Raw genomic sequence first — 15,404 nt, forward strand, 5'->3', positions numbered from 1 at the left:
CTTACGGTGCGCGCGCGCCTGCGTCCTGGGTTGCGAGGCTTCGAGTGTGCGCACGCGCGCTGGGGCGTGTCTTTCCCCATTCATCCCGGGCCTGCCGCGGGGCATTCTGGGAACACTGCTTACTGCGCCACAGGTAGTCACACTCGGAGAGATCGTCCAGGGAGCAGGTGGAGCTGAGATGGAGACGGGGCTTGGAAGAGACAGAAGAGTCCTCCTCCTTGCGCTGGTTACAATTTTGTTTCACTTGAAATATATTTTTAAATTTTAGTTTTAAAAATTTTTATTATTTTATGTGTGTGAGTGTGTATGTAAGTGCATAGCTCGTGGAGGTTAGAAGGCAGTTCCTTAGAACTGGAATTACACATGTGGTGCTGGGACCCGAATCCGGGTCTTCTGCAAGAGCAGTTAACTCTCTTTTCCCATTTTCCCAGCTTTGTTTTGTTTTATTTTGGGGTGTATGTGTGTGTGTGTGTGTGTGTGTGTGTGTGTGTGTGTGTGTGTGTATGTCATAGTGCACTTGTGGAACTCAAAGAACAAAACACTGTAGAGTCTGTTCTCTTTCCACTTTTATGAGGTCTCAGGGCTCAAACTCAAGTCATTAAGATTGCACAGCAAATGCTTTACCATTGAGCCATTTCCCAGGGCTCAGTTGTCATCATCATCATCATCATCATCACCACCACCACCACCACCATCATCATCATCATCATAATCATGCCCTCACCCCATCTCATTTTGCCTCAGGGTTTCATTCAGCTCACACTCACCTGATCAAGAAACTCACTTTGTTTCGTAGGCTGGCCTTGAACCCTTGATCTTCCTGCCTCCACCTGCCAAGCATTGGGAGGCACCACCGTGTGGGGATCTGAGTTCTATCCCAGAGGCTAACACACCCTTCTAGGGGTTAGAGTAGCCTTCTCACTTCTAGGAATGCCTCATTGAATTCAGAGGTTGTGATAACTGGGTGTACCATCAAAAGGGTTACTCCACAAGTGCAGAGATCAGTTTGCTTCTGCCTCCCAAGTGTTGGGATGAGAGATGCGAGTTACCACCCCCAGCTGCCCAGTTCTAGGGCTTTCTGGCTTCCGGTCTAGCCAAGAAAAGTGAGCCCTAAGTTCTGCCTCAAAAAATTAAGCAGAGAAAGGCAGATCAGGATACCCAATACCTTCTTCTAACTCCACTTGTACACGGGCACACCCCTTAACTGTATGCATAGACTCTTATATCCACGAATCTTCAAAAATCAATCACTGACTGCACTGGTCATTCCTCACATAATTTGCTAGATGGAGATGAGATAAAGGGTAGTGTAAATTTTTTTCAGTAGATGTATGTGGTAGTTTGAATGCTTGGCCCAGTGAGTGGCACTATTTGTAAGTGTGGCCTTTTGTTGGAGTAGGTGTGGCCTTGTTGAAGTAGGTGTGTCACTGTGAGTACGGGCTTTAAGACCCTTGTCCTAGCTGCCTGGAAGCCTTCAGATGAAGATGTAGAACTCTCAGCTCCTCCTGCACCATGCCTGCCCGGACTCTGCCATGCTCCTGCCTTGATAATAATGGACTGACCCTCTGAATCCTGTAAGCCAACCCCAATTAAATACTCTTATAAACTTAAATACTCTTAAAACTTCTTATAAAAGAGTTGCCTTGGTAATGGTGTCTGTTCACAGAAGTAAGACCATAACTAAGACAGATGTATTTTATGTGTACGAGTGTTTTGTCTGTGTGTATGCATGTGTATCTATGTGTGCCTGGTACCTCAGACCTTAGCACAACTGAAGCCATGTTAGAGGCAACGTTGTGACCTTAAAACCCATCTGTCAGGCTGCAACATCAGCCCAAATGGGAACAAAGGCTTAAGCCATCAGAGACCTAATCCAGGATCCAGGAAAATCTCTACGTGTTCTAACTTTGTTTTCTGGCTTCTTGCTAATTGGAGTTAACCAGAATGTGGTTTTTGTGCATAAGAGAGACAGACTTTGAGGATTGGGGCTGCATGAGTTGGGGAAGTTCCCCGTGCAGCTGCCGGCCAGAAATGCACTCTCTATTCAGCATTAAGAGCATTTGTGTATTCTCTGGTGGAATTACCTTACCACAGCAGAGGTTAGGAGTTCCTGGTGTCAGATCACCTGGATGTTTGTGAACAGATATGGGTGCTGGAAACCGGATCCCAGTCCTCTGTAAGAGCAGCCAGTGCCCTTAACCACTGAGCCACCTCTCCAGCCCCCTTTAAGGATCCGATGCTGCCTTCTCTGATGGCTGAATCTATGAATAAAGCACAATTTAGAAGATTCCATCCCTGTCTCCAATGACTGGCAAGTATCACTACCTCTGGTACTCCAGTTATATAGCCTAGGGGTGGCTATCTGCCTCCACCCCCAGGGTAGGTAGCACCATTCTGGGCTGGGAAATCGCAGCTGCCTCTTTCTGGCTCCTGGAGAATCCTCCCTCAGTTTTACCTAGTAAATTGAATCAATTTGTATTCAGACTTTATTCTGGCTGAAGGTGTTTTTTTTTTTTTTTTCTTTCCCGCCAGTAAGGGTCTTACTGTGTAACTCTAACTGTCTTGAAACTCATTATGTAGAGCAGGTTGGCCTCGAACTCACAAGAGATCCATTTGCCACTGCCTCCCAAGTGTTGGGAATAAAGTTGTGAGCCACTATACCTGGCCGGACTATGGTTTTTGTCTGTCTGTCTGTCTGTCTGTCTGTCTGTCTGTCTGTCTGTCTGTCAGCATGAACAGTTAGCCAGAAGCAGAACTACTGAAGCCAAAAGCAAGATTATAGATATAGAGACTTTTCCAGAACTATGGTTTTTGTTTTCGTTTTGGCTGGTGGTGCTGTCTATATGCTCAGTTGTACGGCCTGAATGGTGCTTTGCATCATGGTGTCAGGTCTGGGGGCATGTAAAAATGGTTTGATTGGCCTCTGATTTTAAGATTCTTTTCTGTTCTGTTTTGTCCTGTCAGATCTCTGACTGAGAAAGGAGGTACCATAATTTCCACTCCTGATAACAGTCCCCTGGGTCATGTTCAGCAGATATGTCCAGCTGTCCTTGTGTCTTTATGGACAGAATGAGCCCCTGCTGCCTCCTTCACTCTTCGGAGAGGCAGTGCCTTTTGTATCACACGTACATTCTTTTCCTCCTGTCTGCTTTCTTGGTTTATATGAGGTTTGCTGTCCAAGGTCATGGGAGATTTTGTTACCTCGGCCAGCTCTTGCTGCGGCCTAACGCAGAAACTCCCAGATATTTGTGAGACAAAGAATGAAATGTGTGAACGAGTCCTTTTAAAACTGATCGACAGTAGAGTCTGCCTCAGATCTGCCACATATAGGAAACTTTAGCAATATGTGGTGGACATGTGATCTTAAATTTGTTATATGTGCTTTGTTCGACTGACTCATAATCAACTGCTGAGTTTATTATGCTGAGCTTATATTATTATATATACATTTATATACTATATATTATATAACTAATATATAATTTATTGATGTTTTATGTATGTGTATCTATGCATATATATGTGTATGTATGTATATATGTGTGTATATATGTGTATGTATATATGTGTGTATATATATGTGTATATATATGTGTGTATGTATGTATATATATATATATATATAAAATTTTATCTATGGTTGACCAAATGGAAAAAGTAAAAGTGAGAACAAAATTAGGACCTAAGCATATCACATCCGGTCCAAGTCAAACCTCATTTAGTTTGATTCAGATCATGGTCTCCTGGCCCTGTTTCCTTGGGCCTGTGTGGCGGCAGAACACCATGGTGGAATCTCATGGCCTCAGGTCATGAGGAGTTGAGTCAGGCCACATTAGGTGATAGCTCCTAGCCTTAAAGATTGTCTCAGGGCAGGTTGGGGATTTAGCTCAGCGGTAGAGCACTGCCTAGCAAGCGCAAGGCCCTGGGTTCGGTCCCCAGCTCCTGAAAAAAGAAAAAAAAAAAAGATTGTCTCAGGGGCTTGAGAGATGGCTCAGTGGTTAAGAGCACTGACTGCTCTTCCAGAGGTCCTGAGTTCAAATCCCAGCAACTACATGGTGGCTCACAACCATCTGTAATGGGATCCGATGCCCTCTTTTGGTGTGTTTGAAGATAACTACAGTTTATTTATATATAATAAATAAACTTAAAAAAAAAAAAAGATTATCTCAGCCTGTCTATCCTACTCCACGGGGAGAAACAACATGCCCAGGTATCAAAAAACAATCTACCGGGGTTGGGGATTTAGCTCAGTGGTAGAGCACTTGCCTAGGAAGCGCAAGGCCCTGGGTTCGGTCCCCAGCTCCGAAAAAAAGAACCAAAAAAAAAAAAACAAAAAACAAAAAACAAAAACAAAACAAAACAAAAAAAAAAAACCTACCGTGCTCCCAGTCAAACCACAAAAATAGCTGTAGTTTCCTGGTAGCTCTGTGTGTGTGTGTGTGTGTGTGTGTGTGTGTGTGTGTGTCCCCTAGCCCGTCTAAATGTACTCTGTTAGGTCAGTGACTATAGAAGGGTGGCTGGCAGCATTCCTCAGAAAACAGGTTTCTGACTGCCACAAGGAGCCACTTCCATGGTCTTCCCTTGCTTTTAGATATACCTGTGGCTGGGGTACATATCAAAGACCATGCTCCCTCACCCCCCAAGGCTCTTCTGGTTCCTAGTAACATGTATCTCATGATATGATTCTCTCACACTAGACTCTCGACCCTTCTCATTGTCCACACTGTGCTATTCCCAGGCTGCTCTGCTGTCCGGCTCTCCTACCTCCCCAGGACTCCTCTCTTTAAATGGCAAGGTTCCTCCACACCACTTCCCCCTCTGCTCCAGAGAGATGGAGAGAGAGCTCTGGCTGGTGGCTAGCCTACTCCCCTCCCTGTCCCTCTCTCTGAGAGGTAGCCATGGCTACTCTCGACTCTTCTAGATGCCTCTGGCTAGGCTTTCTCTTATATCTACCATAGAAACCTTCTTCCCATGAGCGACATCATTTCAATGGCGTTTACTTCCCTTACAGGCTCAACCTTCATCTCTCAGAAAGGTCGGGACCCTTTGCCTGTCCCACTTGAGACAGCCTCAGCCTCTTAGGATTGAGTCTGCCCCTCTGCCTCACTTTGCTTACAGAGGATGCCCCTCAAGGCTACATATGACCTCCACTGAGAGTCCCTGCTGTGCACCCTCTCCAGCCTCCCTGCTACTCTCTGCCCTCTGGAGTTTCCCCCAACACTGACCTTTCCCTGCAGAAGTTCATCCTGATGCTCTCTACCAAGGGCCCCTGTCTGCCAAACCTGGCTGATTTTCATCACTCTTCAGGTTCAGCTCACAAGTGACCCTCCTTATTTAGCCACTGAATGTACGTATATTTAATCAACATAATCAACATACCTCTGAGAGAGACAGAGAGACACAGAGAGACACAGAGACAGAGAGAGAGGGGGAGACTAATAAAGTCTCTTACATCATGAACATCTGGAACATGGCTTCCTTCCCTGAAGAAGGTTTGTGTACTGGGAGTGGTGCTGAGATGCACACAGCAAATGGGCTTCTCATGCACCACAGAGCTGAACGCATGAGGTTTCCATCCACACCTCACCCAGACAGACTGCCAGCTGCAGGCAGGAGAACCCAGGGCTGGTCCTACCAGCAACCCTGGTGGCAGTCATGGTCCAACCCCAGAGGAAGAACATAATTAGACTGGGTAGGATGGTTAACAGTTCCATGTACTTAACAAAAAAATGCAACCAGGTAGTGGTGATGCATGCCTGTAGTCCCAGCATTCACGAGGCAGAGACAGCCTAGTGTACAGAGCAAGGACAGCCAGGAATACACAGAGAAACCCTGTAAGGGAGAAAAATCCTCTTATCAGACAGGACTGTATGTTTCATTGAATTATATACTCCTTGCTTTTTTTTTTTTAAAGATTTATTTATCTATTTTATGTATGTTAGTTCACTGTCACTGTCTTCAGACACACCAGAAGAGGGCATTGGATTCCATTACAGATGGTTGTGAGCCACCGTGTGGTTGCTGGGAACTGAACTCGAGACCTCTGGAAGAGCAGCCAGTGCTCTTAACCACTGAGCCATCTCTCCAGCCCACTCCTTGCTTTTGACATTTGAAAACAATGTTCTGTTATGAAACGTTTGTTTTTCTAGTTCTCATTTGCATGTTCCTATGTGTCTAGTTGGTATTTCCATATGTGTGTGGATGCACATGCACTTTGACCCAGGGCCTTGCAGGCAGCCAGTCCCTTGCTCCAGGGGTCCCCATGTCTCCAAGTCCTGAGCGTTGATTGGGATCACAGGCAGGCCTTGACTAGGAGTTCACATTTATGTGGGTGGTGGTGACTTGAGGGCTGGTCTCACTCCTGTCAGGCAAACACTTTACCTACAGAGCCATCCCTCAGCCCCCTTTTCTTTTTTCAAGACTGGCTTTGCTGTGCTATCCATGGTCAAACCACTGAGCTATTTGTGCTCATCCCCAGAGCTCTGCACCGCTCTCAGCCCTGGGGTACAGCTTTCTGCGGTGGAGAGATCCCACTGTCCGGGTGCTGAGGGTGAGGGACTGTTGAGTGCTCAGCCATGGATGGGACATCTCTAGACCTCTCCCCCACCATCAAGGTTTAGGAAACACCCGAGGAAGTGGGTGTGGAAAGAATGTACGAGCCGGAGGGTGAGGAGGAAAGCTGTGAAGTTCTGTCTTCTGGGTATGGCATGGCTGTTGCACACACAAGATTGGCTGTGCACACAGGCTCACAGCAGCTGTGGCTACCTGCACCAGATCAAGCCAGTTCAACGGCTATCATGGGTGGGGGAGGGGAGTCGTTAGCTCAGGAGCTACTGGCAGTCATTGGCTGCTGGGGAGGTGAGAGCTACTTCTCTTTAGGCATGGTCACTTGTGGGTTGCCCGTGTCCCAGTAGAGGTCCCACACATATGGGTGCATTAATTGGACTCAATGGGATACAGACAGACAGACAGACATGAAGCTGAGAGGAAGATATGCTAGGTGGGGCAAAAGGGGACTTGAAGGGGCCTGGATATGATCAAGACATATTATATACAGCAGTAGACATATTATATACAGCAGTAGTTCTCAGCCTTCCTAACGCTGAGACCCTCCAGTACAGTTCCTCATGCTGTGGTGAACCCCAACCACACAATTATCTTGTTGCTATTTCATAACTAATTTTCACACTGTTTTGAATTGTAATGTAAATAGCCGATATGCAACTCCTGAAGGGGTATAACCTACAGGTTGAGAGTGGAAGCCAGACAGGAACTAATACTGAGCATTTAAGGAATCTCTCGGGTGGGGCTGATAGCACAACGAGAATGTCCTGCTCTTTGCCGAGGACCTGAGTTCAGTTCCCAGTACCCACATCATGTGTAACTCTAACGCCGGGATCTCAGATACCTGCTTCTGGCCTCTGACAACAATGTAGTCATGTGCTCATGCACACACAGAGACACAGCTAGACAGACAGACAGACAGACACACACACACACACAGGCACACATAAGTACGTAATTAAAAATAAAATCTTTACAAAAAAATTAAGAAAACTTTCCTATCGCAAGACCAGGAATATATTCTCCCGGAATTTATTTGGTTAGAATAGAGCATCAAAAGTTCAAGGCTCACCCGCCTGTCCTACTTTCCTCCCAATCTCCCTCCCTCCCTCCCTCCTGTTTTGGATCGTGTCAGCTTTTCCCATACCCTCGGTCGCAAACTCTGAAGGAAATAAGAAATGAACATCACTTGGGCTCATTCCCTGTTTATTATCAAAGTGATTTTCACAAGTGTTTAATTACATGCATCGGGGGAAACATGGTAGAGAAAAGCTTTGAATATCTGAGCAGCTGGAAGGCAAACGAGGTTATGTGGACATTGGTCACTGTGCATTAGGACTGCCACCCAGTGTCTGGACAGACTGCGAATGTGTGGGGCCCCCGGGCCGAAGACTGAGGTGCAGGAGTGCATCGGTCTCTTGAGCAGAGTGGATGACTTCTGGATGCACGTGGCTCTGACTTGGCGAAGCTTGTGGTTTCTGACAGATCTGCTTAAAAGACCAGCTGCTTCCTGTTTGTGCTGACAGACCCTGTGCTTTTCTCAGGTGCGGGGCTGAGGGCCACGCGGTCTTCGCAGGCGTCGTAAGTGGTGGTGACAGTTCATGTCTGGATGGTGACTGGTCTGGATGGATCAAGAGGTGCCAAGTTTATCCTTCCTCTGAATGTGTGTTTGGAAAGGTGGAATGTCACCAAAGTCAACGCTAACGCTTCCAGCTCCCCACTCTTCATTATGGCCACGTTACTTGGTCGCTCGGAGCTTCCAGTCAAGCCCTTTATACTGGCATGGCTGGGTGCAGGCTGGGGAAGGCCACAGCCAGCCGAGAGCCTACTGTTGATGGTTGTCTAAACAAGGTGCTGGGGAGAGAGCACAGGCTCTGCCACATCACCTGGACCCTGAGGAGTCCCCCACCTGAACCTTGACAGAGGTTTTGACTTCTTGAGTCCTGCCCTGAAGAGGAGCTCTTTGTGCCGTTTCTGTGTTTTTGCTCACAAGTCCTTCGGCCTCCGTCTGAATGGCACCAGCCAGGCACTGCCCGCTTGAGCAGCAGGGCTGACCTATATCACTCTGCGCATCTTTGGTGAAGTAGGTAAATGTTTGCCAAGCTAGTCACACTTCCCAGTGCAAGAAGGACGCACCGGCCTCTATCCTGGTCGCGCAGACGAGCAGAAGGCTGCTGTGCCAGGTAGGTTGTTTGTGACCTTGTTGTTCCCCAGTTAGTCTTTCTAGACATCTGGCATGCAGTAGGTACTCAGGAAATGTTTGCTGAGTGACACAACTCATTTTAGGCCCGTATTTTTTCTGCTGAGGGGTGGGACGAGAGGAGACTCTGTAAGATACACAGTTTCCACATGTCACTTTAGGATCCACCCAAGCTGGACCAGCCAGGGCCTCCTTCTGTAGAAGCCAGCGGTGGGCATGCAGGCTCCCCAGTAAAGCTTTTGAACCGGGACTTCTAGGCATGTATTTCATCTGTGTGCTCCAAACTAACAGACGGCAGGAGGGGAAGAGTGGCCAATGTGTCCCTCCACCTTGGGCTGTAGTGTGCACTTGAGCATGGGACCACTCAAAGTAGGGAGGCAGTTAGGAAAGACGGCCTTGGGGGAGCCAGGGTTTGGGAAAGTAGTCACCAGCGGTAGCTAGTGTGACAGGAGTTGGGTGCCACAGGCAGTACCCGCTGATGGTGTTGCCTGAGATTTGGGGATGGAGTCAGGGTGAGAAGGGTGGTGTAGCCATAACCACAGGGCTCTGTAACCAGTACAAGTGGCCAGGACAATTAAAGGTCCCATTCGGAGTGGGAGACGGTGCGCCTCACTGTTGCGCTGGCCTTCCGTGCAGGTCCATCTCCTCCTTCGTGTGGGTATTTCCAAGACAAGTACCAGGAGGTACTGAGGACACAGGGAGGCTTCCTGGCTGTTCTGCTGGAGTGCCTCCAATTCCGGGTCCCACATCATGACCATCTCCTGGAACCCGGGGAACAAGCTGGTGTTCCTCTCACCTCCATAAAGGTCTTCAGGTTGCCTGGGTACGAAGCTCTACCAGGAGGGGACTGTGCACCATGAAGCTGGAGGGAGAGACACAGGCCCCTCAGTCTTCGCCAGGTGCCAAGGTTTTGGTGATTATTTGGGGGTGGGGATGAGAGATACAAAAGGATTCGGTCATAAGCCTGAGGAGCCTGGTCTGCACTGTATCTGCTCCTACCCGGGGGACACTGGGCATGATGTGGCCACAGTGGGGGTGGGCATTCTGGAGAGAGGACATAGTTGGGTTTGTTAATGGGTACACAGGTGGCAACTGCCAAAAACCACTCAGGGGTTGTAGGCAAGACTTAAGGTGAATGTGAGGACTCTTTCTGATGTTTTTGGTTTTGGGAGATTAAAAACTAAACTTGATGCCCTTAAGTGGGTTAATTTGATATGCCAACTTAACCGGGCAGGGCTGAGCCCCCAAATGCTTCTTGTGATGTGGTAGGGCAGTGACCCACATAGTGTTCCTGGCTCAGGCCTTCAAACTATCTACACAGATACTCAGTGTCTCTGGTTTGAACACTGCCGGCTTTCCTGTTTGCCAACTTGCAGATGACACCTTGTATCACTTCTTGGCCGCTATAACTTTTGAACTGATTCCTGTAATTCCTTCTTAGTGTGCCTCCGTATGTGTCCTTGTTTGCGTGGTTTCCCTGGAGACAGTAAGTGTTGCTGCATTCATTCTGCGGGACTGAGGAGGACCAGTGGCCCGACTGAAGATGAAGAGAGCTTCTCCCTGGCACAGCTGGGCTGCAGGGCTTGTAAACTGCAGAGGCAGCCGGCCCTGACCTTTCTACCAGACGAAGAAAGTCCACCTGCCATGCTCCACGAAAGAGTGATGGCCACTGGTGATCCCTTCTGCCTTGTGGCCCCATGTGGTAACCATAGCTTCTCCCTGAGTTCCAAGCCTGTGTTCAGATGTGCTCTGTCATCAAGCTGTGGTTCTCCAGGCCTGGCTTGCCGGCTCACACATCTTCAGTCTTCCGTGAGCCACATGTGTTTTCCGGAACAGTACATTTATGCCATCAGGCTGGCTGGGCTGGAGACCAGGAAACCTTGGAGTTCATTTTGAGATTTCCCCCATGTTCCTCCAAGTTCTAATATCCATTAATTTGAAGAATACAGACCAGTTTCTACGTGTATCTGACAGCTGGCAGCAAGCCATCTGAGGCACAGGCAAGGCCTCTGTGTGATGGGGTGACTCCCCAGCCAGTGGGATGCCGTGTAGCCTGGCCACACAAGGCTTCCTCTCTTTAAGAGACTGGGAGGCGTCAGGGAGGCTCCTAATAGCCTCTGCCTTGGAGGCCTCCTCTCCCGGAACTTGCTTTCTCCTCCTGTTGCAGTAAAGAGTGGGGGCTGCTCTGAAGACAGCCTGCACATCCCTGAGGAAGGCCTTGTTTCTGGTGACCTGCACGCACAGTGCAGAGTCAGTGAGCGCTAGGACCCACAGTGGGTGGGGGTGCTTTCCACTGTGTTCTGTTGACAGTGGTGATGTTGCTTGTGAAGCACCCTCCCCCCCGCACCCCGTCAATGCTTCAACACAACACCTAGTCCAGTCCTCAACAAGTCACATTCAACGGCATGTCCAAGCATATCTCTGTGCTCTCCCCAGGCCGGCGGGGGGCGGGGGGGGCGGGGGGAGGGGATGGGGGATGGGGCCAGAGGTGGCAAGCGCTGGGAGGCGCAGTTTAATCACCAGGGGAGGCTGGCAACAGTGGTTAGTGTTACAGTTGCTGAGGAGAACCCTTCTGAAATACCCACCCACATAGAGAAGTGAATATATTTAATATTTATATATTTATATATATATATATAGAACTTCTTTAGATGGTCTATTAAGGCGAAGCACAAGCACGTGGACTCCTCTCCTGGAGGACCTATTCCATCTCTTACAGAGTCCCTTGAGCTCCATGACCCGGCTGTGCCCAGAAGAGCTGGCAGGGTGTGTTGGTTCCACAGGCACTGGCACAGGCTTATCAACTCCCCAGATGGCACCACCACACACCCCTCCTGCCCTGGCCTGGCCCTGTGTGGGTGACAATGGCCCATGCTTTCCAGAGCCTGCAGGGAGCTGGACACACTCCTCTCTCTCAACAAACGGATCGGGCCAAGGGCACAGTCGTCCTGCTCCCCACATGGTGGGGACAGTATGTCCTGGCCCAGGCAGATCCCACTGCGGTGGTTCAGGAGGGAGTACTCTAGGTGTCCTGGGAGGCAGAGGGTAGGTGAAGGCTTTCTGAAGCACTGCTTCCACCCAGGAGTGGCAGCCCCACCAAGGGGTCTGTGCTGGGTCTAGGCCTTCCATGGGGGTGGTCCAGGCTGGACGGCTTTGCCAGAGGCAGGTATCATGGGTTTCTCAAGGCAGCCTGAAGGCCCATGGAGCCTCCTTTCATCTCGTGCTGTGGAGGGAAGGCACATTCCCCTCCCACTTGGTTCCCACTGTCCCCACGCAGGACAGCTGGCTGGTTATTTGTAGGGCCGCAGGAACCGAGACACTTTGGAACGCAGAAGTTTGATAAAGGACCGGGGGAACATCTCCTTTGACTCCTGGGCTGTGTATTTGAAGTAGTTTTGTGGGTGTGCCAACACATCAAAGAGGGCCTTGATCAGCTTCTTGTCCTGCAAGACACGGGGACACTGTGGGACAGAGCACTGGCAGGGGACCTGGCTCCTACCTAAACTAAATGGCAGTTCCAGGAGGAACCAGGAACTTGAGGGCAGCCGGCCAGCCTCGGGCCTGTCAAACCATCACTGCACCCCGGCGCCATCTGGTGGAATAGAAGGCAACTGCTGAACAAGGGTGTGCCAGAGGCATGTGGCCCCTATTTGTTTGCCTTAGGTGGAGAGTGCTCCTACCGTCCAGAGGACGAGCTGGGGCCACCATATCAAGGTGGATCACCAGCACGGGTTTCATTCAGTGACAGCCAGATCCTCTGAGCCTTGGGATTATGCCTCTGCGTGACAGTCACAGCTTGCCCTCTAGGACAGACACAGTGTCCTGCTTCTTAGGGCAGTGGGCAGGATGAGGAGGAAGGAATCTAAGCCCAATGGCAGTAGGTAGACTCCACTGACTTTAAGACACCGTCCATTGAGCCATTTCACAGACGGGAGAGGGAGACTGAGGACTTCAGCCCAAGTACTTCACTAGGTTGGGGTCCCCATCTCCTAGGTGGCTTGTCATGGACTGGAGGGAGGACAGACAGTCTAGGTCCAGTCCTATGTAAGGGCCCTTGGTCTAACACCCTCCCCCCTCCCTGTCCCTTCTCCAGAGGTCAGGAGTCAGGGCAAGGGCAGGCATGGCCCTGACCCTTCTCCCAGAACCACAGGGATTCCCTTCCAAACAACTCACTTTCAAAATCTCCTGATGGTTCTCCGAGGCATACAAGCGCCCATCGCGCACGATGTCTTCTATTAGCTGCTGGTAGTCCTCTGGGAGCCGGCCAGCAGGGAGAGGGAAGGTGGAGGGGGCTTGAGACCTTACACCTCCCTCCTCTGCCCTCCCCAGCTCCCTGGACCCGCCTTGGACAGCTGGTGGTGGCTGGCTGGAGCTGTGTCTCTTGGCCTTTGCTCTGGGGTCCCCTCCACCTGCTTTGTCCTCCTGGTGGCTTTGCTGCCCCTATTTAACCTTGCAAGCCCTGGTGGGGTGGGACCTTCTGTGAAGCCCACAGAGAGTACCCACGGTCCCCCTCTTCTCGCCTATATATACCCTTATACCCCTTGGGTTTCCACATTGCCTAGCCCTCAGTCCTGTCTCTGGTTTGTCAGAGGCAGGATGTGCAACTCATTTCTGAGTTCCCAAGCCAGGCCTTGGCTGACACAGAGTGGGCTGTGATGAGATGGTGGTGTCTTACCGTCATAGGTGACGTAGGGCACTTGAAACCCTTTGCCACTGTTGGCCTCGTTGGATTTGAACTGGATCCAGAGTTTGCGGGAGCGGGAGGTGAAGGCGATAGGCCGCTCGTAGGTCTGGCACGTCTCATAGGTGGTGACTGACGTGGGCGAGGCTGTAGGGATGCAGGCCTTTGCAACCCAGGCCCACAGCTCACTGCCTTAGGCCACTCACCTCCCCCACCTCATCAGCCTCCTGCACCAGAGCACCCAGCTCCTTTGGTCCTCCCTGGCCCTGCCCTTGACCTGTTGCCTCAACCTTCTCAGGCCATGTTTCTACTTCCTGCCCACGAAGCCTCCCTGCTGCTTCTTGCCCCCAGCCTTGTCCCTGTTACTCTGTTGAACTCCCCATTACGGTCTCTCTGTCTCTCCCAGGCTCATGGCTCCTCCATGACAGGGACAGGAGACCAGCTCAGGCAGATGTAGGAGATGAGCCAGCATGGACCAAGGTCACCAGAAACTGAGGCTTAAAAAGTCTTCTCACCTGGGGCTGAGTGACAAGGGTAACTCGGAGCTACTGACCCTCACAGGAGTGTTGCCTGTGGGTGGTCTGTGGGCCATGATGAGAGTGAATGGAGAACTGGGTCCCAGGCTGCGCTCTGACCAGCTGGGTAGGGACATTCCCGCTCTAACCCTCCTTTTGTATACGGTGGCTTTCTGGCCTGACAGCCAATCAACAAGTAGTCTATGTACGAGGGCACAGAGCTCCACAAGAACTTTGGCTGAGTCCCCCCTTTTCCCTCCACCTTCCTACCCACAGATAGTCTAGCTTCAGACCAACTAGGCAGTTTTGTGCCTCTTTGGGTCCCTACCCTTCTCCCTTAATATTCTGGTTCACAGTTCACTCCTATGGGTGCCCACCACCCAATGACAGTAAAGTCTCTGAGGATAGGGCCAGGTCCCCAGCAGGTGTTCAGTTCCTTCCTGGGCTTTGTCACTGTCATGGCCTACACTGTTCTCCACCCCTGCTGAAGACTGGCTCTGTTTATCCCTCCACATCCTTCCCACCTGACAGGGTGCATAGCTAGGGCTTCAAAAAGGGCTAACCCAGGTATTTCTATGTGTGTCTGGATGGCCCTTGGTTCTTCCAAGCCTCTGAGGGAAGTCAGAAGCCTATTGAGTGGGAGGGAGCTTTCAAGGTCTCATTTGAGGTATGGTGGCATAAGGTGTGGAGGGAACACTGTAGCTGGCTGGACAAATGGAAGAGACTGGCTGACAGGTTGAGACCACAATTGACTAGGTCCAGATTCGATTCCCAACTCAGTAGCCCTAGGCCTTCAGGACCTTTCCCTAGAGTTCCGTACGGCTCAGTTCTTACACCTGGCTCCTACCTCCCAGGTACCTTGGCACCACCTGCTTTCTGAGCACATGAGCTGTTTGCTCTTACTGTCCCAGCCCAAAACCCAGAACATACCGCTCTTCCTCATGACCAGAACATCGCCACACTCATCCTCGATGGGCAGGAAGATCTCAGGGACCACAATGAGGATCCTGCGCTTGGGGGGAGGCGCAATGTGCCACACACACTCCGCATTGGCTGGGTAGTCTCCAGGGTAGTTGGGGGACTCGATATAGCCTGTGTAGTCACCAAGCTCGCCACCGCAGTGCTGGTCTGTGAGTACCATGGCCAAGGGACTTTGTCAGGCTGCCTGCATGGGTGTTCTAGCCCTCAAAGGCATTAGAGGTGCGGGGCAGGGCTGGCAAGTACTCCTGTGCCAGCTACTGAGGTCTCCTGATAACTCACAGCAGGCCCTGCCTGGACTGCTATTGTGCAACCAGAGGGCAGGTCCTCAGCTGACACCACCAGGTTCCCTGACACCCGGTTGCTTGCCCAGCTTCCTTCTTTATTTTCTCCATGTTTTATGAGCCAGATGGTGCCTAGTTTCTTTGTTGTTTTCAGCTTTTTGGACTCTCTGTGTACCCTTGGC

The 15,404-nt window shown here is 50.5% G+C and overlaps 1 protein-coding gene and 1 long non-coding RNA gene across 5 annotated transcripts in view; one reads left to right on the forward strand and one right to left on the reverse strand.

Moving 5' to 3' along the window:
• Positions 1-97: 97 nt before the first annotated feature.
• On the forward strand, positions 98-11,170 carry LOC134479949 (uncharacterized). The gene is made up of 2 exons (XR_010053902.1): positions 98-226; positions 1,400-11,170. It is a non-coding gene; the product is annotated as an uncharacterized LOC134479949 (long non-coding RNA).
• The window catches only part of Scube1 (signal peptide, CUB domain and EGF like domain containing 1), a 121,960-nt gene continuing 114,309 nt past the window's right edge, over positions 7,754-15,404 (reverse strand). For 2 of the 4 annotated variants that reach the window (XM_039079290.2, XM_006242092.5), the window contains 4 exons: positions 14,891-15,088; positions 13,440-13,592; positions 12,938-13,017; positions 7,754-12,207 (listed from right to left, as the gene is read on the reverse strand). In XM_039079290.2, the coding sequence (XP_038935218.1) occupies positions 12,055-12,207; positions 12,938-13,017; positions 13,440-13,592; positions 14,891-15,088 (584 nt within the window). In that variant the 3' untranslated portion in view covers positions 7,754-12,054. The remainder of the gene's footprint in view (positions 12,208-12,937; positions 13,018-13,439; positions 13,593-14,890; positions 15,089-15,404) is intronic. The other 2 variants (NM_001134884.1, XM_039079288.2) reach the window with 2 other exon arrangements.

This window comes from Rattus norvegicus, chromosome 7 (genome assembly GCF_036323735.1).
Source record: "Rattus norvegicus strain BN/NHsdMcwi chromosome 7, GRCr8, whole genome shotgun sequence".
Taxonomy (NCBI): Eukaryota; Metazoa; Chordata; class Mammalia; order Rodentia; family Muridae; genus Rattus; species Rattus norvegicus.